Source organism: Epinephelus lanceolatus, chromosome 1, assembly GCF_041903045.1.
Source record: "Epinephelus lanceolatus isolate andai-2023 chromosome 1, ASM4190304v1, whole genome shotgun sequence".
NCBI classification, from domain to species: domain Eukaryota; kingdom Metazoa; phylum Chordata; class Actinopteri; order Perciformes; family Serranidae; genus Epinephelus; species Epinephelus lanceolatus.
Genome location: NC_135734.1, coordinates 43,367,229 through 43,391,775, shown reverse-complemented (window position 1 = coordinate 43,391,775; position 24,547 = coordinate 43,367,229). Strand labels below are relative to the sequence as shown.

Here is a 24,547-nt window from a genome sequence, read left to right as displayed (position 1 = left end):
GTCAGAGGTCATGTGACTCACATTGTTGGTGGTACCCCGGCACTCGATGCCATCGCCCACATGGCCTCTGAGGCAGGTGCAGTTCCTCTGACCCTGACCCATATACTCACAGCGAGCATGCCGACTGCAGCCGCCATTGTTCTGCACACAAACAAACACACCGCAAAATATATCTTTAGTTGCTGATATGGACAGAGATTAACTGTCCTGCAGCCATGTTTATTTTTGATGAAATCATAGATGATGATTCTGATTAGTTGAGTCATCAGTCAGTCTGTCTGCAATAAACGTCTAAACACAGTGCTGGCTCCAGCCTAGCTGCTGCCCCGAGAAAACAGCAAAAAATATTTATATTTTTTAAGTTTATAAATAAAACCCTCAGAACAAAATGGGGGGTTAAAGTGAGCTTCAGCAATAGCCAATCACATCAGCTCCTTGTTAACCATTTAAAGCACAGGGTGGTTTAATGAGCTGAGAGGAGAATGTGAGAAAACTGTTCTTCTGCAGGAATAGTATCCACACGTTTCACTGTCTAGAGCACAAACCTATCTTAGGAGCTGTACACACGCCGCGTCTTTAACTGCCTGGAAAACCTGAGGTCGGGCACTGGGTGCTACTTTTGTGCTGTTTTTGTGCCAGCTTTCAAGAGCACGATGGCAGGTTGCATCTAGAGTTGCTAAGCATAACATGATCAACTTCTCTTCCATATTTATCACAGACTGATATTTACAGAAGAAGGGAAAGATATGTGTCAGCTGTGATTGGTTGTTCCTCGTCACATGACATGCGGTGTTCCAAAAGTTGAACTCTGTTTATCTCAAAGCCGTCAAACCCTGAAAAATGTATGCTCGGGAACGCATGCGCACTGTTACAGCGTGGCTCTGGCGTTTGAGCACACCTGCTGCACGTCTACATTGAAAACAATGAATTTAAAGGCGCAAAAAACGCGACATGTGTACGGCCCCTTAGACCATTCTATCTGTAAGATATTGTAGCACATTTTTTCCCTCTATTACTGTTTACTGACCACACATAAATATATGTTTTTGTAATGAATTAAATGGGTTGCGGTTACTGTACAAATCCTATTGTCACAACAGAATATTCAGTACAGGCCAAAAGTTTGGACACACCTTCTCATTCAATGCGTTTTCTTTATTTTCATGACTATTTACATTGTAGATTCTCACTGAAGGCATCAAAACTATGAATGAACACATGTGGAGTTATGTACTTAACAAAAAAAGGTGAAATAACTGAAAACATGTTTTATATTCTAATTTCTTCAAAATAGCCACCCTTTGCTCTGATTACTGCTTTGCACACTCTTGGCATTCTCTTGATGAGCTTCAAGAGGTAGTCACCTGAAATGGTTTCCACTTCACAGGTGTGCGTTATCAGGGTTAATTAGTGGAATTTCTTGCTATATCAATGGGGTTGGGACCATCAGTTGTGTTGTGCAGAAGTCAGGTTAATACACAGCCGACAGCCCTATTGGACAACTGTTAAAATTCATATTATGGCAAGAACCAATCAGCTAACTAAAGAAAAACGAGTGGCCATCATTACTTTAAGAAATGAAGGTCAGTCAGTCCGGAAAATTGCAAAAACTTTAAATGTGTCCCCAAGTGGAGTCGCAAAAACCATCAAGCGCTACAACGAAACTGGCACACATGAGGACCGACCCAGGAAAGGAAGACCAAGAGTCACCTCTGCTTCTGAGGATAAGTTCATCCGAGTCACCAGCCTCAGAAATCGCAAGTTAACAGCAGCTCAGATCAGAGACCAGATGAATGCCACACAGAGTTCTAGCAGCAGACCCATCTCTAGAACAACTGTTAAGAGGAGACTGCGCCAATCAGGCCTTCATGGTCAAATAGCTGCTAGGAAACCACTGCTAAGGAGAGGCAACAAGCAGAAGAGATTTGTATGGGCCAAGAAACACAAGGAATGGACATTAGACCAGTGGAAATCTGTGCTTTGGTCTGATGAGTCCAAATTTGAGATCTTTGGTTCCAACCGCCGTGTCTTTGTGAGACGCAGAAAAGGTGAACGGATGGATTCCACATGCCTGGTTCCCACTGTGAAGCATGGAGGAGGAGGTGTGATGGTGTGGGGGTGTTTTGCTGGTGACACTGTTGGGGATTTATTCAAAATTGAAGGCACACTGAACCAGCATGGCTACCACAGCATCCTGCAGCGACATGCCATCCCATCCGGTTTGCGTTTAGTTGGATGATCATTTATTTTTCAACAGGACAATGACCCCAAACACACCTCCAGGCTGTGTAAGGGCTATTTGACCAAGAAGGAGAGTGATGGAGTGCTGCGGCAGATGACCTGGCCTCCACAGTCACCGGACCTGAACCCAATCCAGATGGTTTGGGGTGAGCTGGACCGCAGAGTGAAGGCAAAGGGGCCAACAAGTGCTAAACACCTCTGGGAACTCCTTCAAGACTGTTGGAAAACCATTTCAGGTGACTACCTCTTGAAGCTCATGGAGAGAATGCCAAGAGTGTGCAAAGCAGTAATCAGAGCAAAGGGTGGCTATTTTGAAGAAACTAGAATATAAAACATGTTTTCAGTTATTTCACCTTTTTTTGTTAAGTACATAACTCCACATGTGTTCATTCATAGTTTTGATGCCTTCAGTGAGAATCTACAATGTAAATAGTCATGAAAATAAAGAAAACGCATTGAATGAGAAGGTGTGTCCAAACTTTTGGCCTGTACTGTATATTTTATTATCCAGAGGAAATGGGTTTGGAGATTTGTTCAAAGTTCAACATCGTTGTGATGATCACCATGGTCCAAATGATCTCGCTGTATAAACTGAGTGGAACAGCTCACTGTCAGGAGATTTAAATAATTAATGAAGACCCAGCTGTGTGATCTGTGCTTACGATTTGGTCTGTGGTGGCAGAGTTGCAAGTAAACATAATTGTCACAGGACAGAATAAAGCAGATGACTGCATGGGAATCAACACAATAAAACACAGACATACATTTCTGCAGGGGTTGACAGGGTAGCAGTACCTCCCTGATCCTTGAAAGCCCATCAGACACCTGCAGGCCGTCTGTAGACAACAACAGAACAGACAGAGAGTCACTTAGTAAAAGAGTCTATCACTTCATCCATCTGTTTCCTCCCTCCCCCGTACTCTGCCAATCAGCAAATCAAATAATCACTTCTCCTTAACTCCAAATCAGTTTCTTGAGTCGTAAACAAAGTACTGTTGTTTCTGGAGGGGGGTTAATGACAACAGCTGTGCTGAATAATCAGCTATTGACATTTCATTTAAAATGCATGATCCCAGAGAAAGTTGGAGATGACAGAAAGTCATCCTCAAAGCTTTCCTGCCACACAGTGGACTGTGACTGCGACGGCTGCACACACAAGTTACTCTGCTGAGTGACATGTTGAACCTTCAGTTAGTGTCCTCCTGCTATCTGTGGTCACCTGTACAGTGTTTCTATGCAGCCGAATTTAACATTATAATTGTTTTCATTTACATGTTTCTCTGTTGCAGGACAATAGCCTGGTGAGACAATCCTGTTGACGTCAGCTCAACATTCTGTTTGCTCTCTGTATCAGTCTGAACTCAGTGCCGCCCCCAGCAGTGCTGTGGTGATAAAATCCTTATTTTGTGTTATAAACATTGTCTGACAACATCATAAGTATAATATTACATAGTATTGTTTATGACAACAGCTCTGCTTCGTGTTGGACAACCACTGAGAGAGTCTGCAGCAAGACAAAGTCCTCCTTAACTTTAGTGCCACATAGCCCCCACCCCACAAAGGACAGCTTACGTCACTGTTTTAGAGAAGTTCGATTTTACCTGTTTTACTAAAAGGCCATGTCAGTGTTTTAAGATTTACTAACTCCGGAGGCTGTTTTGGTAAAGCTCAGTTATTGGAGGAGAAAAATCAGTTTTAGTCTGGACGGACAGCTGAAATGGAGAGAAAAAAGTAACAGGCTTAAGGCTGAAATATGCTTCGTGACACTTTTGAAGAGTGTCGCTCGACAGAAAAAAGAGCACTGTGACGTTTTCAATTTATGCTTCGTCGAAAGGTTTCAGTCATCTCCATGGTAACCACAAACCCTGCATTTCTTTCAAAGCCCAAGTCTTTTCTCTGTCGCGTTAAGTGTATAAACTGCACAGACAGGTAATTAAAATCACACAAACATCCGGCTGTTTATGTGTTTTAAACTTATTATCCATATATTCATTAATTGATCAGCCTCCACTCTGTGTGAGCAGAATATTCTCCTTACTCGCTGCGATGGGCTTGGAAATATAAATCAATGACTACAAAGACTGCTTTTTTCTTCCTGTGGCACTGACATGAAATAATTTTGGTTCAGTAAATGTCTGCCTCAGTCAGCCTGGTGGGGGCAGTTCAACTGGCCCATAGATGTATAATAGGCCCCTCTCTGTTCTCGCAGCTTTTCAGGAGGTGCTGATGACAAACAGCTGCGTCTGTGGACAGAGATGCTGAATGCAGGTCAAAGTCAGTATGGATTTAAAACTACTATCTCAATGGCGACAAGACGAACACTATAAGTCACACTGTGCAACAAAGTATGATAGTATTCACGACATAACAATTTCTCCAAGTGCGCAACATGAAAGGAAACTGTCGCACGACACTTGTGTCTTTTCCGTGGAACAACACTCATGAATGTCTTACGCAGCAAAGCATAAATTAGACATTACTGTAAATGGACTCTGACTTAGTAAATTAAACCTCATCACCAACATAAATGGTGGTCATAAGAAAAAAAAAAACCAAGATTGTGAAAAAAAGAAACCCTGAACATTACTTAAAAAAAAAAAAAACAGGTGCTATTTGGTCCTTATTAAAAAGAGACCCTCCTGGAACCTCGTGACCTGAGCTGAGTCTCAGGTACAGTGATGGCTCAGTGTTGGGTCAGGTCTAACATTATGCACCATGGATATTTGACAATTAAATGCAGCATAGTTGTGTTGCCTTACAATGTTGGGGCCTGTTCTGATGCACTCAGCTGACTTGTGGCAGCCTCCATTGTTGACCAGACAGCCGTCCATCTCTGTGAACACACAACATGGTGGAAATTTGTTATTCAGAAATATTTAAGGCCTTGAATTTATAAAACTGGCAATAATAATAGATTTTTTCCAGACTTTTCCATGTCAGGAGGTTCAGGGTAAGGCGGAATTCATACTTGAATCAATGCCGTAGTTACGACGTAGGCTCTGCAGCAACGTAAACTACGGCGTAGCCTACGCCATAGCCTACGCCGTAGCCTACGCCATAGCCTGACATTCACCTCCCCAGAAATGTACCTACACGTCTCAGCGATACAGACCTCCTGTTTATTTTTGTAAGCTGAAACCATTTCCCTCAGTGGAAACGAAGCTTTTATTTACTTTTATTTCACAGATAAGAAACAATAAATTGTGAAGACAATAAAGCCTCCACAAAAATAGCATTTTAAGTCATGTGTGATTTATCCTGGCTTCATATGAGAAGAGGAACTATCCGCTTGTCGCTAGGCTAATTTATACAATGTAAAATGCCATAGGTTTGTGCATAGACGTCGGAACTAGGGGTGCGGGGGTGCGGCCGCATCCCTCCCATCCGCACCCCCGCACTCCAGCCTCCCTACCCACTGCATTACGCTTTAAAAAAATAAAGAATCTGAATTTAAACTCAATTTGTCTGACTTACATTTATCTCTTTCATATCATTAATGCATAGATCTATGCTTTTGATGTGATATGCAGCCTGCCTGACTACATACAGTAGCCTTGGCATCCAGGATGTTGTGTCCATCCTGCAAACCTTGCAGCCCCAAACCCGCTCCATGCTGTCGGAGGTGGAGAAGCTCATTAAGCTCTGTCTGGCCCTGCCCATATCTGTCGCGGCATCCGAGCGCTCTTTCTCAGCCTTGAGAGACTAACACATTTGGCCATTATGAACGCTCACAGTGACCTTATGGATGAAAGTGATGTCTCGACCGTGCTTAAAATCTTCATCAGTAGGTGAACTGAGAGAAGGTCCGCTTTTGGAAATGCATGAAAGCCCTGAGTCAGGAGCACAGACTTTTCTTTTTTTCCTTCGAGGTTACAAATAATGTTATGTTCCTTAAATGGCTTGATTTAGTTATCAAAGTTTCATTTTCTTAACAATAAAGATGCCGTGTTCATCCATTCTAGTTCTCTTATAACTGCATGTTATTATAAAATAACTTCAAATCAAATCCTTAATCATTGATAAGTGTGCGTGCTTCCCCCGCCCCTTCCAACAAAAATCCCGGCAGCCCTCTCTCAGAAAATAGTTCCGACATATCTAGTATAAGACAGTTGTTTTGTCAGTGAATGACAAATGGAGCCGAATTTTGTAACGTTACCTTTGTTAAATGTTGCTGTTGTCCCTGGTTTCATATGAGAAGAGGAAAAGTTCGCTGGCCGCTAGGCTAATCTATATCATGTAAAATGCCAAAGGCTTGTGCTAAAAACATTAGCATGTTGTATTTGAGGGGGAAATGTGTCCAGATAAAGACAAGTGTTTGTCTGTGAATGCTGCGAGTTATAGTGAAGCTGAATGGTCACTATTAAGCCATGTTTAATGTGTGTTTAATGTGTGCTTTAATCAACTAAACTTTACAGCACTTCACAGAAACCCAGCCGCAGACTTGTATTTTGGAGGTGTAAGTGCAGAGTGACACAGACACACCACCGCACATGTATAAATGGTCACAACTGTGTAGACTACAGTGAGGGTCTGCCGCACAAGTATAAATCCTGCTCAACGGTGTTGGGGTCAGGCCTACATACCCAGGCAGACGACCCCATCCCCAGTGTACCCCTCTCTACAGGTACAGGTCCTCTCTCCTGCTGAGACCTTTGTGCAAACAGCAAATCTTGAACATCCACCGTTGAACCTGCTGCACAAATCCAGCTCTGAGAGACACAGAGAGAAAAAAATTAATCAGATTTGATATTTGTACAGGATGTGTCTGACTGTGTGAGTTTTTTTTTTTTTTTGTTTTTTTTTTTACCTTTGCAGTTAGTCCCATTGCCTTCATATCCAGCTGCACACACACAAGCAGGAGCTGTACCCTTTGGTCCTGTTATACAGCTGCAGCAGAGGAGAAATGGTTCAATAATTATGTTACACATTTCTACTGAAGCTGAGAGCAGCAGCCATCTTTGAGAACAAGCTTAAAGTGAAAGCATCCTGGAGCGCTTTGTCTCAGCAGTCTTCCACAGTCAATACAACTGCCTTTATGTAAAGTTGAAATTACAGGTAGATTTAGATGCACACAGGTGAGATGAAGGCAGCTTCGTAATGATAGCATCAAAATACTGTTTGAGTATGATTCATTTTGCTTAACTTCTAGCCTGTACTTATACTTTTATAGTTTTGTGCTTGCATGTTTGTGTCATTGTGTGACAATTATGATCTATGGACCTGACAGTGTTCCTGTGTTGTGTTCTATAAACACAAAAAAACCCAATAAAAACAATTTACAAAAATAAATATATATTGTTTGAGTCACTTAAACATAGTTTCACTTAAAAAAAAAAAAAAAATATTTTAACATATGCTTAAACAATTAGTGGGTTCTAGTCTGAGTGGGTGGAAGTTCGCTGCAAAGATCAGCCTCTCATTGGGTGGAACGAGCCACCCGCTGAAGTCCCGCCCTACCACCTCCGGTTGCAGTTTTCAACACGTCCTTTACTAACTTTTGCGGTGTTTGATCTTGCGGGGATGTAGCCATTTTTCTGCCATGGTTCGCGTCCTGTAGGCGATATTTTTGTGGGCGTGTTACACCAAAACCTTTTTCCCGCCAGCAATATTTTTGCAAGTGCACCGTTGCTGTGGCACCGCCAAGAACGATTGTGATTGGTTGAAAGAAATACAAGCAGCCGGGGCGAATTTCCTCCAATCTTAAAGTGAGAGTCGGACCAGCCAGACCTTTCTTTTCTTGAGAAAGGTCTGGTGAGCGAGACTAAGTGGGTGGTGATGTCATACATGTTTGAATTTAACTAACAGTGACTTTTTGAGCCCAGCATTGGGTACTTTCTGTGTTTCTACTAATTTGCCCAAAATGATCAGAAACACCCTCCAAAATAATACATACAGTAAAAAAACACCACCTACTTCGACCTCAATAATAAACATGAAGTAGAATATTCATATATGCTGCATTGTATTTGTGGGATAATATGAGTCCTCTAACAAAGGGTATGATAATTTGCACAAGACATTTCGACAACACCACAAAAATGTGAGCATGCTATGGTGAACAGTAAACAATGTGAGGCAGCCAGGTGTATTCTGGGTAAATTCACAGCCTCTTTCAAACCCAGCTGTTCTTGATCCAGATCACACACACACACACAGACATAGATACAGACACACCAGCTGTAGACACAACAACAGGGTGACTTACTTGGCGTTCTCGTCACACACACCCCCACAGGCATCGTCCTTGATCTCTGAGAGAGAGAGACACACACACACACACACACACACACACACACACACACACACAAAGATTTCAGGTGATAAATCGTCAGGAGAATATTTTATAATATAACAATACAATGTCATTGTATTTGTGTGTCTTACCTACAGAGCAGGAAGCTCCTTTCCAACCTTTATAACACACACACTTGCCACTTCCTGCCAGACCATCCTCACACTTCCCGTGGTCACACACACACTCTGCAACACAGACACACACAGGTTAACTGTGACAATGTTTCCTCTGTGGTGTATTCTCTTGTGTTTAATAAATGACCCTGTCTCATGTCCTCATAAGCTTTTTATCAGCACTGATTATTAGCTGTAGCTGTTGTAGGTTTCTTAGCCTCATAACTTTTATGGGTTTGTTTGTCTTGCAGGTGTGTTTGCATCACTGTTTTGCTGTCATCATAGGATTGTTGGACCCATAGGTGTGTCACAGGTTTGTAAGCTTCTCAGGTTTGCTGGTATTGTAGGTTAATTAACCGCATGTTTATCAGTCTCACAGATTTGTTTAACTTACAACGTTTACGATTTAATGGACATTTGATGTTGGCTCCAGAAGCCAGTCAGTCCCCAGAGACCCCCATGTTAACTTTACAACAGGAATAAACATGTTGACAGCCTGGTACAAAAAAATGGTTTTGGTCTCTGTAGCTAATTTTAACAATCATGACAGCTGTAAGATGGGGTCAGGGGATTTTTACACAACTCACCCATTTTCTATTACGGCTTAAAGTAATGTATAACTAAGGGTGGGCTGCTTTGAGTGACAGGCTGTCTGCCAATAGTGTCCTCAGCGTCACATCCACCCCTCACTTCTCCACAGCACCAGCATCTCACCTGACAACAACTGAACACTGTAAACGGTGTCCTACTGCCTGTCCCACACCTACTGACTGCCTGCACATGGCGAAAGAGGAGAGCGAGAGACCTCGCTGTGCTTGCCTGATCTCAGACAGGACAGTCAATTTGTTACATAAAGGAGTCTACATTATGAAGAAAGGAAAAATCACCTTAGAAATAGAAGCATCTGTAGAGCAAGAAAATGATGCCGGCTAAAACTTAAAGGTATAATATTTAGTTTTTCCACATAAAAATGTCTAAAAACGACTAAACCAATATTATATATTTTGTTTAGTTGTGTACTTTCATTATCAGAAATGTTTCCAACAATTTTTCAAACCCAGATAAATATGAAATATTAATATAAGTTACGGACCGTGTCATTAGGTCATAATGGCGACATAACTCCAGTTACCATAGCCATTAAATGAAGGAGAAGAAGAAGAAGAAGAAGCAGACCGGATGAGACGTCAGAGAATGAACGTTACTGTTGCTAGGCTAAGCTAACTCGTCATGGATCATGATTATGCACTGACGGTTGCTGCACCTTCTGACACCGAAGCTGTCCCAGTAAACAAGCCGGTAAAACGGAAACGTACGGGTCAACCAAGCGATCCCAGAAGAATTTGGGATAAAAAGAGAGCTAAATCAAGGATAAATATTGGTGTGGCCTTTTCGAGATGGAGAGAGCTTTGTGAAAATCTAGGACTACAATTCGACGCCGACCTCGCGTGTGTTCTACTAGACAGGTGAGCAAACATCTGGCTGACGTTATCGAAATATTAATCATTTCCACCAGTGTATTGAAAGCACTGCTGCCCGCCAGGGCACCAGCGCTCCGGCCAGCAGTTATATGACTACAACTCACATGATCCCACGCTACTTTGTGACGTCATCCAACTCCGTCTTCTGTTATTGTTTTGGTTTGAGACCCCTAGCGGCAGAAAATTACATATTGCACGTTTAAGTTTCAATTCCAGCTTTTGGTGAAACTAATACATCAGGGCATAACTGAAGAGAAACCAAAATAATTACGGTGAAAAGCCAGCTCATGATTAGTTTTGCCAAGCCAACTAAGGCCTATTGGGTTTCAGGGGTTTTAAGAGTGAAGTAAAAATAAACAGCGATGTCAGGCAAGACATAATAAATATAAAGAAGAAAGCAGACAGAGAGGGCACCGTGATCGAGATGGTGACGTGTCAGAATTTAAAAAAAGAAAGAAAAAGACGATCCTGAACATTTCATTATAATGACCTGATGAAAAAACTTTGATAAAAACATAAGACAGCTTTACGTGGTTAAAGGCTTTTATGCACTCTGTTAATAGAGAGGCTATTTTCAAGTTATTCAAGCACTTGATTTTTTCCCCCTCAAAATTCTAGCACTTCAAGGACCTTGTGTAAACCCTGTCTATTACCATAGTAAACATTTTCCTAATTCACTCATGGTTTTAAACACTAGCTCCAAGTCTTCACTACAGCATGATGTTCATTTTGTAAATTATGGTCCCATTTGAGGAAAAAACACAATACAGCAGGGTTTGCTTAAGGGCGTGGCTACCTTGTGATTGAAAAGTCGCTACCACGGCAACCTGTCATCCAGGATAGAGGCGTAGCAATAAGAGTCCTCTGCAGCTTCACCCTCTCATCTCAACATGGTCACTTCTGGCTCCAAAAAAACAAGATGGCAACAGCCACAAGGCCAAACTTGCGGCTTCAAAACGGGAGTCTGCGAATAGGCTGACGTTTTAGGGGCTACTTCCAGTTCTTTTATTCAGTCTGTCTCAGTCCCCAGCAGTCCGTCTTTGACACTTGCCCTACTGTCTGACCAAAATATTTTAAAGCAAACACATCTTCATCATCATTTTTTCCCCACTGTACCGAACTGGCAGTGAACCATGACTCCTAAACTGGGGTATGAACTGAACTGTGACTTCTGTGTGCTGTTACACCCCTAGTGCTTTCAGAAGTGTTTCTGTCGGATAAGTGTGTGTGTGTGTGTGTCTGTGTGTGTGTGTGTCTGTGTGTATGTATGCGTTCCTCACTGGAGGAGCAGTTGACTCCATATCGTCCTGGCTCACAGTCCTCACACGCGGTGCCGTGGAAACCCTCAAAGCAATGGCACTCCCCATTACCATGGTTACCGTCCTGACACTCCCCATGATTGGAGCACCAGCTGCCGACATCTCCGGGGCATTTGAAGCACTCGTGGCCGTAGTAACCGGGGCAACAGGAGTGATCCTGCAGGACAAACCATCAGTATAATTATTGTTATCATTGTTATCATTATACGGCCTGTTCAGGACCTGGAATCTGTGGCCTTGCTGAATTCAGCTGCTTGTAAAAGTGATGTTTTTTTGTCATTCTAATATGGTTTAATACACTTTTATTCAGACGTCAAATGAAGACTAAATAATGTAAATGCTGCTATAATGGACAGACTATAATGACCATAAGACCTAATGCTCTGAAATATTTGTCAGCTGGTCCACAGAGGGAAGACTGTTGCTGCTGGAGAAGAGCAGTGAGTTGGAATATAATTAAACCAACAAAGAAGAGTCTTTACAGTGCTCTCACAGTCAGGCTACATTACTAATAGATTTTAAGGTGCCCCCGACCCAAAAACAACTTATAAAGTAATAAAAACAGAGGGGGAAAAAAACAACAAAAATAAAATCTGTGTTTAGTCTCTGTTAAGGATTGTCAATGGTGTTCATATTGTATAGTAGTAGTATTACTAGTAATAGTATTTATCTTGTTAGTGTGTTCTTAATGAAAATGTCTTAAAGTAAAAAAAAAAAAGAAATCATTCTGATAACTTTAACAAAACTACAATACACTTACATAAGATTAATAATACTGACAACACTTTCTAATCATAAAAACATTGTACCCCAGGGTAATATTCAGCTTGGTAGTTTGAATAGTAACAGCAGTAATGTAGTACCTGTTGGTATAGTGGTATTTGTAGTCTTTAGAGCAATAATATTACTTTTACTTAAAAAGCAGTAGTAGCAAGGCTGTAGCCCAGAATATTTAGTCTAACTGGAATCAAGAACAAAATCAAAACAAGTAAACAAAGTGAAAACAGAGACTAAAATGTGTCTGAAAATTCAAATTACTTCCAGTTAGAGCTAGTCCTCCATACCCAACTCAAACTACAGTGCTGAGTAGTACTGGTAGTAGACACAGTGGTAGAACTACAGTGCTAAGGGTAGTGTCAGCAGACCGTGGTTAACCGTAGACATTTGATGACACAGCCTGGCACTGACTTCCTCCTGGATCCGACTCGCTTCCTGTATTTACAGTTGGATCGCATTCTAGCCGGAAACTGTTGCCTGATCTGCGGTAGAAGACATCAGAAACACAGTAGAGACCCAAACTGAGAGCTGAGAACACAGGCACCTACAGATATTACTGAGACAGAATGATGCCTGAAAACTGCACATAAATACAACTCTGATTAGAACCTGTTCAAAAAGGAAAAACATGACACATAGAAACAGATTTTTTTTGTGGCACAAATAATAATAACAGCAACACCTGTACAACACAGTGTGTTTAAATCTGAGTGTGGTTAAAATACATTCTTAGGACTGTAATTCGTGCTTGAAAGATTGAGTCTTGATGCAGTAAAGTCAATTATTATTACGACCACCTGTAAAAAGACTGCCCTGCACAATTCTTAAATCTAAACAACTGGATGGTGAAATATAACAAGATGTAAGCACGTACGCTATTTTGTGTCCTAAGCGAGGCTACTTCTTGAGTTTTGGTAAGGATGGCTGAGTGTTAGGGGTAGGCACTATAACGACTATGTACAATATATCGATATATTTTCAAGCAAGATATAAATTTAGATAACACGGTTTATATCGCTATAGGGTCAAGTTGCCTTACATGGCGCATACCAGTGGCATCTCTCCTCTCTTGCACACTCCACACAGCTCCGCCCCCTCACTCGCTCACAAGTTCTCCAGCAACATTTTTTAGAGTCGTAGCCTGACGTGCACCTCCCCAGAAATGTATCTACACATCGCAGAGACGCAGACCTCCTGTCTGTTTCTTCTAGCTGAAACCATTTCCCTCAGTGGAAACGAAGCTTTTATTTACTTTCATGCATAAGAAACAATAAATTGTGAAGACAATAAAGCCTCCACAAAAATAGCATTTTAACTCTTGTGTGTGATTTATCCTGGCTTCATATGAGCAGAAGAAGTCTCAGCTATTTGCTAGGCTAATTTATACAGTGTAAAATGCCATAGGCTTGTGCTAATGACATTAGCATGTTACATTTGTTTGGAAAACACATTTAGTATAAGACAGTTGTTTTGTCAGTGAACCTTGGGAGCTGTAATGGAGCCAAATTTTGTGCTGTTACCTTTGTTAAATGTTGCTGTTGTCCCGGGTTTTATATGAGAAGAGAAAAAGTACACTAGCCCCTAGGCTAATTTATACAATGTACAATGCCATAGGCTTGTGCTAATAACATTAGCATGTTGTATTTGTGGGGAAAATGAGTCCAGATAAAGACAAGTGTTTGTCTGTGAATGCTGCGAGTTATAGAAGTATTTTAGCTTCTATGAAGTTGAAGGGACAAACAGCAGGACTGTGTGCAAGCCAATTCATCGGTTTATTTTAATTACGGATAATTACAAATACACCGTGTTATAAAAGTAGCAAGTAGTCGCACAGTGAGAAAACAATAAATCATGTACAGTAATCAATTATTTTGACTCAACAAGATGCACCAAAAATTGTTTTTATCATGGCATTGTAACGTTCTGAATCGAATCACGAGGCGCCCAGAGATTCCCACCCCTAAATCTCATTTAGTCCTGTCACCCTCTCCCCTTTCTGAGTGTTAAAACTTGGTAGTTGATTTAACTGTGAGGTCACTTTTGGAGACTGTAGATTGTGTATTTCTGGATAAAGATAAACAGGTTATCATGTTATTGTGTCCACCCCTTGTGAGCTGTGTCATTGTTCTTACTGGTTTGTAGCCGAACAGGCATCGAGGCGGTCCTTCACAGTCTGTACACCTTCCCTGGAGACAAGGACAGAAAGTAAGAGGGACAGACGGGTTGGAAATACTGAGACAATCCATCCATCCTGACAACAGACATCTCAGAACCAAGTCTGTATCTCCTGCAGAGTTTCTCCACTGCTTATCTAATGACTTTGTCAACAAGAACAAATTACTTTCAGTTAACACTCCCTTGCGAGTAGACACATTAAAATATAAAGTAAAAAAAAAAATGTAATGTGGTTAATTAGTAGTACGACTCTTACAGTATCTGTTGTCCACAGCTGCCTTACACTGTAGGAAAAGCTTCTCCTTTGGCTCATCTAATCCCTGCAGCCACCTCAAGGCAGCAGAACACACATGTAGGTAAATCTGCATCCTCTGGTTTATAATCTTGATGAGGAAGTGACATCATGTACGATTTTTTACAGGGTTGGGAATTAACATTTTTGTCCACCTGCCACTGTGGCTGGAGGATGGATTCCAAAATGTACCTGCCACTCAACAGATTACCATTGCTTTCTTTGGTTGGTGGGTGAAGAAAATCTAGCAGCCACTTACCAACATTTGGCTAGTGGCTGGTGCTTATTTCCAACCTTGATTGTTAACTATGTTTACCTTATTACATACCACAGAAATGATACCAGGTTGCTGTGAAATAAGCGCACACATGAGACTGGTGGGTTATAACTCAGAACTCTGCCTGTTTATCAAATTAACTGGGACTAATTAATCCTGTCCATCATGTGGCATCTACTGTTTTATTCTTGAAATGTATTATGATGCAATCCTAAGTGCTGTATGGTAGGCAACTGAACTTCCTCTCATCCAAGAAGCGTCTTCAGTTCTAACTGACAGGTGGGGAGTCACAGGTTTTAAACTCTGTGTGGGTGTGAACCCTTACAGAGTCATTGAGGTCACATGTGAGTCGTTGACCCACCTGGCCATCTTGTGTGTCGTTAGGGTTAGATGGGTCCAGGTGAGAATTAGTGTTAGGTCGTCTGGGAAGGGATCCCAAGACCGCATTGTATATGGGTGATAAATGGTGTACGCCACCTCCTCTGTTTAACTATGGTCATTCCAGTTTGACGTGGATGGTTTCTTTCACGCCTCTTTCAAACCATTTTTCTTCTCTGGCCAAGATGTGAACATTGCCGTCATCGAAGGAGTGTCCCTTCTTCTTTAGGATGATTTGAAAGAGGCGTGAAAAAAGCCAACAACGTCAAACTGAAATGACCATCGTTAAACAGATGCCTAAGATATAGCCCTTATGATTACATTACGGCATTATGATGCTAACACTCCTGTCACATCAATCATGTGACCATTTATGACGTGAGATACGGTAAAATAAAACTGAATTATCATCTGACTGATGCGGTCACATAAAAATGGCTTCACCAGCTTTTTTTTCTCCATCATCTGTTTCTATCGTCATTGTACAGAACAGCTATTAAAAACCCACCAGCAGCCTGTAGCTGCAGATTAGTGATGTTGTTTACGCTGTGACACTCTGCTACATCCACAACAGTATGATTTCCTAGAGATAGCTGTTTCTTTGTTTGTTCAGGCTTGACATCATGTGTCACTGTGATTGGTTCAGTTGTTTCAGAGCAATAACAGTGTTGTGACTGAGTGACAGCATATTTATCACCTTGCCCATCACCCAGCCCTTTTACAGTTTGCAATGCTGCACATACATTAACCAAAACAGGAGGTTCATTCTTCAATTTCACCACTCATCCATTCATCCATCACTCCATCCACCCTGTCATTGATCCATTCATCAATCTGTCTGTCCATACATCCATTAACTCGTACATCTATCTTTCTTTACATTGATTTGTTATCATTCCATCACTCCCTCCATCCTTACATTGACCTGCAGGGTTATCTGTTGGCTGCATCTGTTGCGACGGACTTTGAGGACCTGAGGGAGGCCTATGATGACACCGTTCTGCGTCTCAGTGAAACTGCCGTCAAGAGGAACATCGTTCACAACTGTCTGGAGGACAAGAACAAATCAGACTCTTGACTTTGTGTGACTGGTAGAGAGTTATACATCATTAGAAGACTACACTGGTGTGTTTGTTTATTTTAGCACATAAGACATGAATCTTTTATATTTCACAGAAACACTCATCATTAATTATTGATTTCTTTTCTTTTTTACAAGTCAGTCTGACTTCATTGCTATGAAAATTTACATGCACAGGCTTGCTGCACAGAGATGGGCCATCACAGTCTAGGAAGCTTTAATTTTCTGTCCACCTTTAGGTACCATTGCCTGATAATGCAGCTGTAAGCAGGAACTCAGTGTTCAAACTAGGACTGACAGTCCGAAAAGCATTTTAATGACAATCACTGTTGTCACAAAATCAAACTCAGAAGACAAATGATGAGCAATACGGAACTTGTAAAAACAGTACTACTAATTTACGTGTGTCCTGTATTCATTTTGCTGTTCTCAGGTCTCATGCAATATCGACCAAAAATTAATTTGTCTGCGTGCTGACTGTGATGGATTATGTCTTATTATTTTGATTTTCATAGAAGTGAACTGAAACTAATGGACTGCAGGAAGGAAATCAATCTAAAACTGACAGGAGTGCAAAGTGTTCCTTAAACTATCGAACAAGTCTTCAATGTTCAGGTGTGACAAAGCTTATAGAAGGTTGGTCACATGACTGTGAAGCTTATGTTGGTCGAGCTATTGTTACCTGGTTTTTGTCGTTTAGGTGGAACTGGACCTGGTAGTCACTGCCCAGCAGTGTGCTCTTCAAGAGGCCGTCACTCAGGTGGTCAGGGAAGAGCAGCTCATTGAGAATCACATGGTACTTGAACACATCAGAGTTCTAGACAAATACAGAGACAGACAGACGGACAGACGAAGTGAGTTTAAGAATATTTCTGGTTTATTGATAATCACCGCCCACATCTTGTGCTAACTGGCAGCTGCTTCTCCAATTGGAAACAACTGACCAATCAGAGCTTTTTGGGCAGAATTAAAGTCAGATACATGAGATTTTATTGATACCAATGCCATTATTGATTCTGCTTCTCGGTCTGATTCTTTATCGATTACCCAATTGATTCCTGGTAAATTTTCTGCATGAAAAGAAGGATGCCTACACCTCTTCTTCACTCATTTTCCCTCGCTGTGCAGCAAGTGTGAAAGGGGGAGCTAACAGGCAAGTTGAGCCAGCTGAAGCCTGAGTGCTCACTGTACCAACATTCTGTCCGTCATCATCTAGAATTAATGACATGAAAGAATATTTGTACAGTATTCCTTTTCATTTAGGTCTTCACAGTCAAAGAAAAAAAATCTACTTATGCGGCGCTAATATTAATATAACAGAAGATATTTAGGCTCGGTAACAAACATGCTGCCCATCTGGAAGCAGTGGCACTTGTGCGTAGAGTTTCAAATACGTAACATTCCTCAAATTTAAACCCATGTTGCACAGAAGAGATAATTTAGCATATTGCTGGTGTTTCCTCCCCGACTTGGAGTTATCATTTTACAGACATAACAAGCAGTACTGTTGTCATCTTTCTTTGTGACTCCGTCATCTTGCAAGTTTCCAGTAGCGTAGACGCAGGAGTTTGATGTCACTGTTTTGCAACACACAACTATCGAAAAAACACGCTGGCATCGATAACAGGAAATTATAAGCTCGGAGACATGTAATTCTGATGGATCATGGTTCTCATCTGGAACCAGTTCGTGGTTGCCACCCTTACTAACTGGTTCAGAGTGACCATCTAATTTGCGAGTGATAGAACAATGATGTTACTGCTTTTTGTAAAAAGGGCCTTAAATTAAGCTATTTGACTGGTTGCATGGAAAGAAGTTCTCCATCTAAGCTTATGGAGAATCAATGGTATTTGGACAGACAAATTGAAAATGGTGTGCATCATCATAACACCAAAAAATGAAATATAAATTTCTCCCTCTGAGTGTTTTTCTCAAACGAGAACACAGAACAAGTACAAAAAGATATGTATGCTGTAGCGTCAGTTTTTGTGTTATTGTGATCATAATGGAGGGTTTGCAGGCCAGCACTGGCTCATATCATCTGGACCTACCAAGAGGGAGGAGTTAGTCCCGCTGAGGTGCTGCCTGATGGCATCATCTGTTGGCAGCAAGAGGGTGAAATCAAACACACCCAGATCCTCTGTCAGATTGTACATCTGTGAAAAAACACACACACTTAAACACACTGAAAAAAACCTTTCGAGTTCAGACAGATAAACAGGTGGAAAGATATCTTACCAGAGCGTACTGTCTGAACAGAGTGAAAGTCGAAGAGGAGTTCAGGACAGCCATCAGAGTCGGGGGGTCGGGGGGGAGGTCTGAGCGGGAGGGGGCCAGAATCTGACCGCAACCAAACAAACAAACAGACAGGGTTTCTGTTTATTGGACTTTTAACAACTCCATGATCTTTACTTTAGCGCCCAATCAGGACAAACTAGCCTCATGACTGTTAGAGCTTAAAGAATAATCCAGTACACAGTTTGTTCTAATTGCCAGCCTCCTGACTGTGAGACTCTCACCTTGTCTATGATGTGGATGTAGCCATTGATTGCAGGCAGGTTGCGAGTGAGGATGGAGGCGTTTTCAATGTGGATCACCTGGAACAAAACAACAACATTTAAATATATACTACATGCGTATGTATAACTCTGAACTAGGCCTGGGTTCTCCAGCTTTCTCCCACTATCCAAAGACATGGATGTTAGGTTAATTGTCTGTAGGTGTGAATGTGAATGTGAATGGTTGTCTGTCTTTATGTGTCAGCCCTGTGATAGTCTGGTGACCTGTCCAGGGTGTACCCTGCCTCTCGCCCAGTGACAGCTGGGATAGGCTCCAGTACACCCGTGACCTTGTACCAGGATAAACGGTTACAAGGATGAATTAATTAATGAAAAAAACTTGTTAACTGCTAAAATGTTTGTCATCATGAAGTGTGACTTATGTAAATATAAATGACTTACAGTTCATTTTTACATGCTGCTTTTTACTTTTTGTACCGAAACTCGATATGCAGCTTGTCAGAGCACTATGTCTTTGATTCAAAGCTTTCCAACCTATTTTATTTGTATTTTGGATTTATCTCATAATTGTTGTACTGTCATTAATTGTTAATTCATTTATTTACTTATGTTATTTTTACCGTTTTGCATCAGCAACGGGTGATGGTTGGGTGGGAAAGGGCTGTGGGGAAATTACCAGAATATGGAAGGACAATGTTTCTGTACACCTAATGTTCCTTTATATAAAATATTACTAGAAACATTTTTGTTCAGTTTAAGACCGTACACCAACTCCACTGGTCCAGTGCTCAGTTGGCTAAGAGTGATACTGATCCTACGTGCGACAGGCGTACAGTCTTTAGCCACTTCATGTCACATGTTCTGGTCATGTCCGAAACTATTTTATTTCTGGGATTTAATATCTAAAATTTTACAACAATGTTTGGATGGCTGGTTGCCCTATCTATGTCCATGGCAATATTTGGAGTAAATCCTCTGGATGTTAAGTTAAGAAGAGCCCAAGCGGACATTGTCTCTTTTTGTCCACTTCTCCCCAGAAGGCTCATCCTGTGTAAATGGAAGGACTTTTCAGCTCCAACACAATGGACAGTGGATCAAGGATGTTATGTATCATTTTCAACTGGAGAAAACCGTTGTTTTATCAAAGGATCAACTGCACGTTTCTTTGCCACCTGGCAAACATTTTTAACTTTTGTAGCAAATATGGAAGCTGAAAAATTGTAATGAAACATGTTATACTCCCCTACTTATGTCACACAAGTTAATTAATTTGTCATATTTTTTCTTTCTTTTTTTCACTTATTTATTTTTTGTTCTTGTCTATTGAATTTCCCTTTGCTGGTCTGGCTTTCTCTGGTTATTCCTGGGTTGGTGGGTGGGTGGGGTTGTCGCTTTGTCCTGGTTGGTTTTATGTTTGTTTGTTCAATGATGCTCTATACATCTTTATTGAATTATTAATAAAAATACCTTGTTTAAAAAAGAATACTGGAAAAAAGAAGCTGCCTTGTTTAGACTTGTAGAGACTCATTTGTGTTAGTTTCAGTTTGAAACAGACTTTACATTAAATACTTTATATAATAGGATGCATCAGCTGCTCTAATGACCCCTCCTTTAATACAGCCGCCATGTTGCTTTTCCTGCCTGGGGTCTTTGTCCTTCACATGCATGCTTGTAAAAAAACTAATTAAGAACCAAAATATCAGTGCTGTCAAGGAGAGATCTTTCAGGGGAAATCATGTTTCTCATTTACATGATATTTAAATCAGCTCGCTGGAGAAAGCTGATTGTAACCTGGTTAATTAAGCGCATACCCGAAAATTCAAAGAGGTTGGCAGGATTGTACCTGTATGAGATCAAAACCTGTGCTCACCGGTCATATCTGGCAACCAGCGCTATGGACAGAGGAGGTGCACAGAGGTGCTGGACAGATCAGATACATTGATGTTTGCAGGGAAAAGCAGAAACCACAAACTGTGGTCTTCACATTTCTGTTTGCTGGTTAAACTGTGGTGTTAGAGCCTGTCTTTTCTTCCATGCTACAGTTTTAAGATATGTGTAGCCTTGTGACGCCCCTCCTAATGTCTTTGAGAATGTTTCAGCCAGTCTCATCAGGCAGCTGGCTGACATGGGAGGGTCGTTACCATTATTAGGCTCACCTGGGCTTCCAAGCTATAAAAGCTTCCTAATCTGTTCACTTGGTCTCTCCCTTCCTTTCAGCTGACATCCACTGAGCAGCTTTGGTTTTGGTTTGCACCTTCAACACCTCCACAGAACACCTGACACTCACCCATGCATGGCTTTCATGACTGACTTTGCTGATCTACACACTCCATTGATTATTAAGTTAATTTTAGTTTAATAAATTCGGCTTGTTTTAAGTAAATCTTTTGTGTGGACTCCTTCTTGTTACATACTCTGAGCCAGTTTGTGACAAGCCTACATTTCAAAAAACACTGTGGTGAACGTGGTGAACAAACACGACTTATTTTAAATTAATCGGCACAAAAATGTTTGCACTGAACAATGGAATCTGCAGGTGTATCCAGATCTATGCTGACCATTTGAGATGCTTTCCTGTCTGCTTGCTGTAGATTTGTCCACAGTACAAACCACAGTCCTACACTGCAATGGCAACTCCCACATGGCTGGCGTGTACACATGAACTGTTGCGGACAATGTGCACACGGTTGCAGAGGAGATGGTACAAAGAATGATGCGGACTCCCTTAATACACCTGTATTATTTCCACCTGCTCTACAGAGGTGCAGAATTTTAAATATTAAACTAAGTCTTAATAAATAAAACTCAATGTCTATTCAGTCAGTCTGTCACAATTACCCCGTTCTTACCCCGCTGCTGTTGCTGATTTCCCAGTAGGTGGGGGGGTTCAGGGTGGGCAGCTTGGTGCCCACCAGTCTGTCCAGATCTTCTACAGAGTAGATACCCAGCAGGAAGTGGGCCCTGCAACCAGGAAGGGATACAGGAAGTGGTTACAACTCATGTCACTGAACACAAACTCAAAGCGTGTTCCTGGGAGACGTGGATGTGGCTACAAGCCTGAAAGATCTGCGTTTAATCAAGTTTAATGTTCCAAAGGTGAAAAGTGCCTTAAAATATTTACACCATGACAGACAGGTCAAAATTTCCAGTGAATACTAGTTGCTCGGCTTCCTTGTGGATCCAGTTTGAGCTTGATTAGCTTCAACATTGTCAGAGAAAACAGCTTTATGAGCAAAAAAGGAAAATGTTGGCCATATTCTATATTTTTCTGACTGTCAACAAATCTCTTGAAAAGACCAAAACCAGCAATGTGCTACAGTCTTTGATGTAATTATTTAAAAAAGGCCCAGAAATATACAGTTTCATTTCTTTAAAGGCTCAGTAATTTTCTAAAACAGCTGCTCATTGTAGTTTTTTATCAAACATTACTCAAACAGGAGGAAATAGTGCATTTGTTGGGGACTATTTTAAGTGGCAGATTAATCCACATTTGGTGCTCTCAACAGTATTTCACGCAACAGGACAGTGTGTGTGGGATTGAGTCAAATAAAATACAGCGAGTGTATTCATGGTAATGAGAGGACACAACAGTGATGTTCAATGAGAGGAATAAGACACATCAGTCAGACACACGAGAGATAACTTCAGCCAGTCTTCTCATTTGACTCTGGAGGACACAGACAAGAGGATTGAGAGACAAGATGTAGATCCCGAAAAACACCTCAAAGTACTATATTGCGGAGTTAAATGAGCAAAGTTTTTTTTGTGTCAGTGTGTCTTGTGTCATGTCTGATCAGTGTGTGGGGTGACTGACCGCAGGAAGTGAGGCAGGTGGTGCCTGCTGGTCCAAAACATGTCCTCAGCTGAACTCATGTTCCTCAGAGCTTCTCTGGATGGAACTAACAGTGTGAAGTTCCCATTCAGCTCCTCAGAGAAGTGATTGTACTTCTGATAACACACACACACACACACACACACACACACACAAATACAAAATATTATCTTTAGTGTTGAGTGTTTTGTTAAAACACTAACCAGCCATACTACTACAGCAGCTACATCTACTTTGAAAGAAAAAAGTTCAACGTTTTTACAACCTAAGTCTTTTTTTCATTGTCACAATTCTTAATTATACCAACATTTAACAGAGCAGCAGGCTTCTTCAGCAGCTACATGCCAGTTTATACAACACTATGGGACTTTATTAATCCTTACAATGTACGCTAGTTTGGCTGCTCAGTGAAATTTAAATATATTTAGTTTTAAAACAGAAAATAAAATAAGTGGATAACTATAAAGCAGTGATGTTCTTACATACCTGAGTCAGTCGGTAGAAACTGTACAGCTTTGGGTTCATGTCCAACTCCTATACACACAAACACACACAGAGTAATTATGATATTCAGTCAGTCTGTGCACCGTGGACGAGTTCAGATTGTAGCAGTGTACAAAACACTCTGATAGCAGCTTCTCATTTTTAAAGCTGGGGTAGGCAGTTTTATTTTGGCGTCACTGGCAAAAATCCCATAAACTTTGAGCATACTGTAATCCAAGTGGTCTTCTGCACCTCTCGATTGGCTCTGTTTTCAGTCTTTAGAAAATCAAGGCTGTGACAGGAGACCTTGGCCAATCACAGGTCAGATCAATCCAGAATTGAATTTAAAATCCTACTGTTAACTTATAAAGCTCTAAATGGTCAGGCTCCGTCATATCTTAGAGAGATCATAGTGCCATATTATCCCACCAGAACTCTGCGCTCTGAGAACGCAGGGTTTCTCGTGGTCCCTAAAGTCTCCAAAAGTAGATCAGGAGCCAGAGCCTTCAGCTATCAGGCTCCTCTCCTGTGGAATCATCTTCCTGTTGTGGTCCGGGAGGCAGACACCATCTCCACATTTAAGACTAGACTTAAGACTTTCCTCTTTGATAAAGCTTATAGTTAGGGCTGGCTCAGGCTTGCCCTGTACCAGCCCCTAGTTAGGCTGACTTAGGCCTAGTCTGCCAGAGGACCTCCTATAATACACCGGGCACCTTCTCTCTCTCTCTCTCTCTCTCTCTCTCTCTCTCTTTATTACTGCATCTTGCTAACTCGGCCATTCTGGATGTCACTAACTCTGCTTCTTTTCCGGAGCCTTTGTGCTCCACTGTCTCTCAGGTTAACTCGTATTGCAGCGGTGCCTGGATAGTGTGACACGTGTGGTTGTGCTGCTGCCGTGGTCCTGCCAGATGCCTCCTGCTGCTGCTGTTATCATTACTGTGCATTCACACCAAAAGTGTCATGAGTGCCAGCGGTCGCTCAGTTCACTGGCATCGCGCTGCCTGGCAGCTCTGGCAGGGCTTGCAGAAGGCTGCCAAGGTGCGGGGCTTTCAAGCTGCGCTGCAGAAGATCTCTTTCTTTCTTTCTTTCTTTCACTGTCCCGCCTTGAGAATATTCACGGTCTGCAATTGGCTGCTGCTTGCTGCTGCTACGGCGGCGGCGCTGCTCATTTGCATAAAGTTGAGCTTCTCTCAACTTCACAGTGACGCTCCGGTCGCTGGCATTGCGCTGCTTGCTGCTGCCGGCGCTCCAGACGCCCTTCGTAGCAAGCGTACATTGAAAATG

General features: G+C 41.6%; 1 protein-coding gene across 1 annotated transcript in view; it reads right to left on the bottom strand.

Moving 5' to 3' along the window:
- stab1 (stabilin 1) overlaps nucleotides 1-24,547 on the bottom strand; it is a 118,047-nt gene that overhangs the window by 40,038 nt on the left and 53,462 nt on the right. The window contains exons 28-45 of the mRNA XM_033625556.2: nucleotides 23,267-23,314; nucleotides 22,763-22,896; nucleotides 21,798-21,909; nucleotides 18,949-19,026; nucleotides 18,668-18,769; nucleotides 18,481-18,585; nucleotides 17,112-17,246; nucleotides 16,268-16,396; nucleotides 14,359-14,412; nucleotides 12,595-12,708; nucleotides 11,411-11,606; nucleotides 8,626-8,721; nucleotides 8,447-8,492; nucleotides 7,049-7,128; nucleotides 6,825-6,950; nucleotides 5,001-5,074; nucleotides 3,006-3,077; nucleotides 22-141 (exon numbers count right to left, since the gene is read on the bottom strand). Of these exons, the coding sequence (XP_033481447.2) occupies nucleotides 22-141; nucleotides 3,006-3,077; nucleotides 5,001-5,074; nucleotides 6,825-6,950; nucleotides 7,049-7,128; nucleotides 8,447-8,492; nucleotides 8,626-8,721; nucleotides 11,411-11,606; nucleotides 12,595-12,708; nucleotides 14,359-14,412; nucleotides 16,268-16,396; nucleotides 17,112-17,246; nucleotides 18,481-18,585; nucleotides 18,668-18,769; nucleotides 18,949-19,026; nucleotides 21,798-21,909; nucleotides 22,763-22,896; nucleotides 23,267-23,314 (1,821 nt within the window). The remainder of the gene's footprint in view (nucleotides 1-21; nucleotides 142-3,005; nucleotides 3,078-5,000; nucleotides 5,075-6,824; nucleotides 6,951-7,048; nucleotides 7,129-8,446; nucleotides 8,493-8,625; nucleotides 8,722-11,410; nucleotides 11,607-12,594; nucleotides 12,709-14,358; nucleotides 14,413-16,267; nucleotides 16,397-17,111; nucleotides 17,247-18,480; nucleotides 18,586-18,667; nucleotides 18,770-18,948; nucleotides 19,027-21,797; nucleotides 21,910-22,762; nucleotides 22,897-23,266; nucleotides 23,315-24,547) is intronic.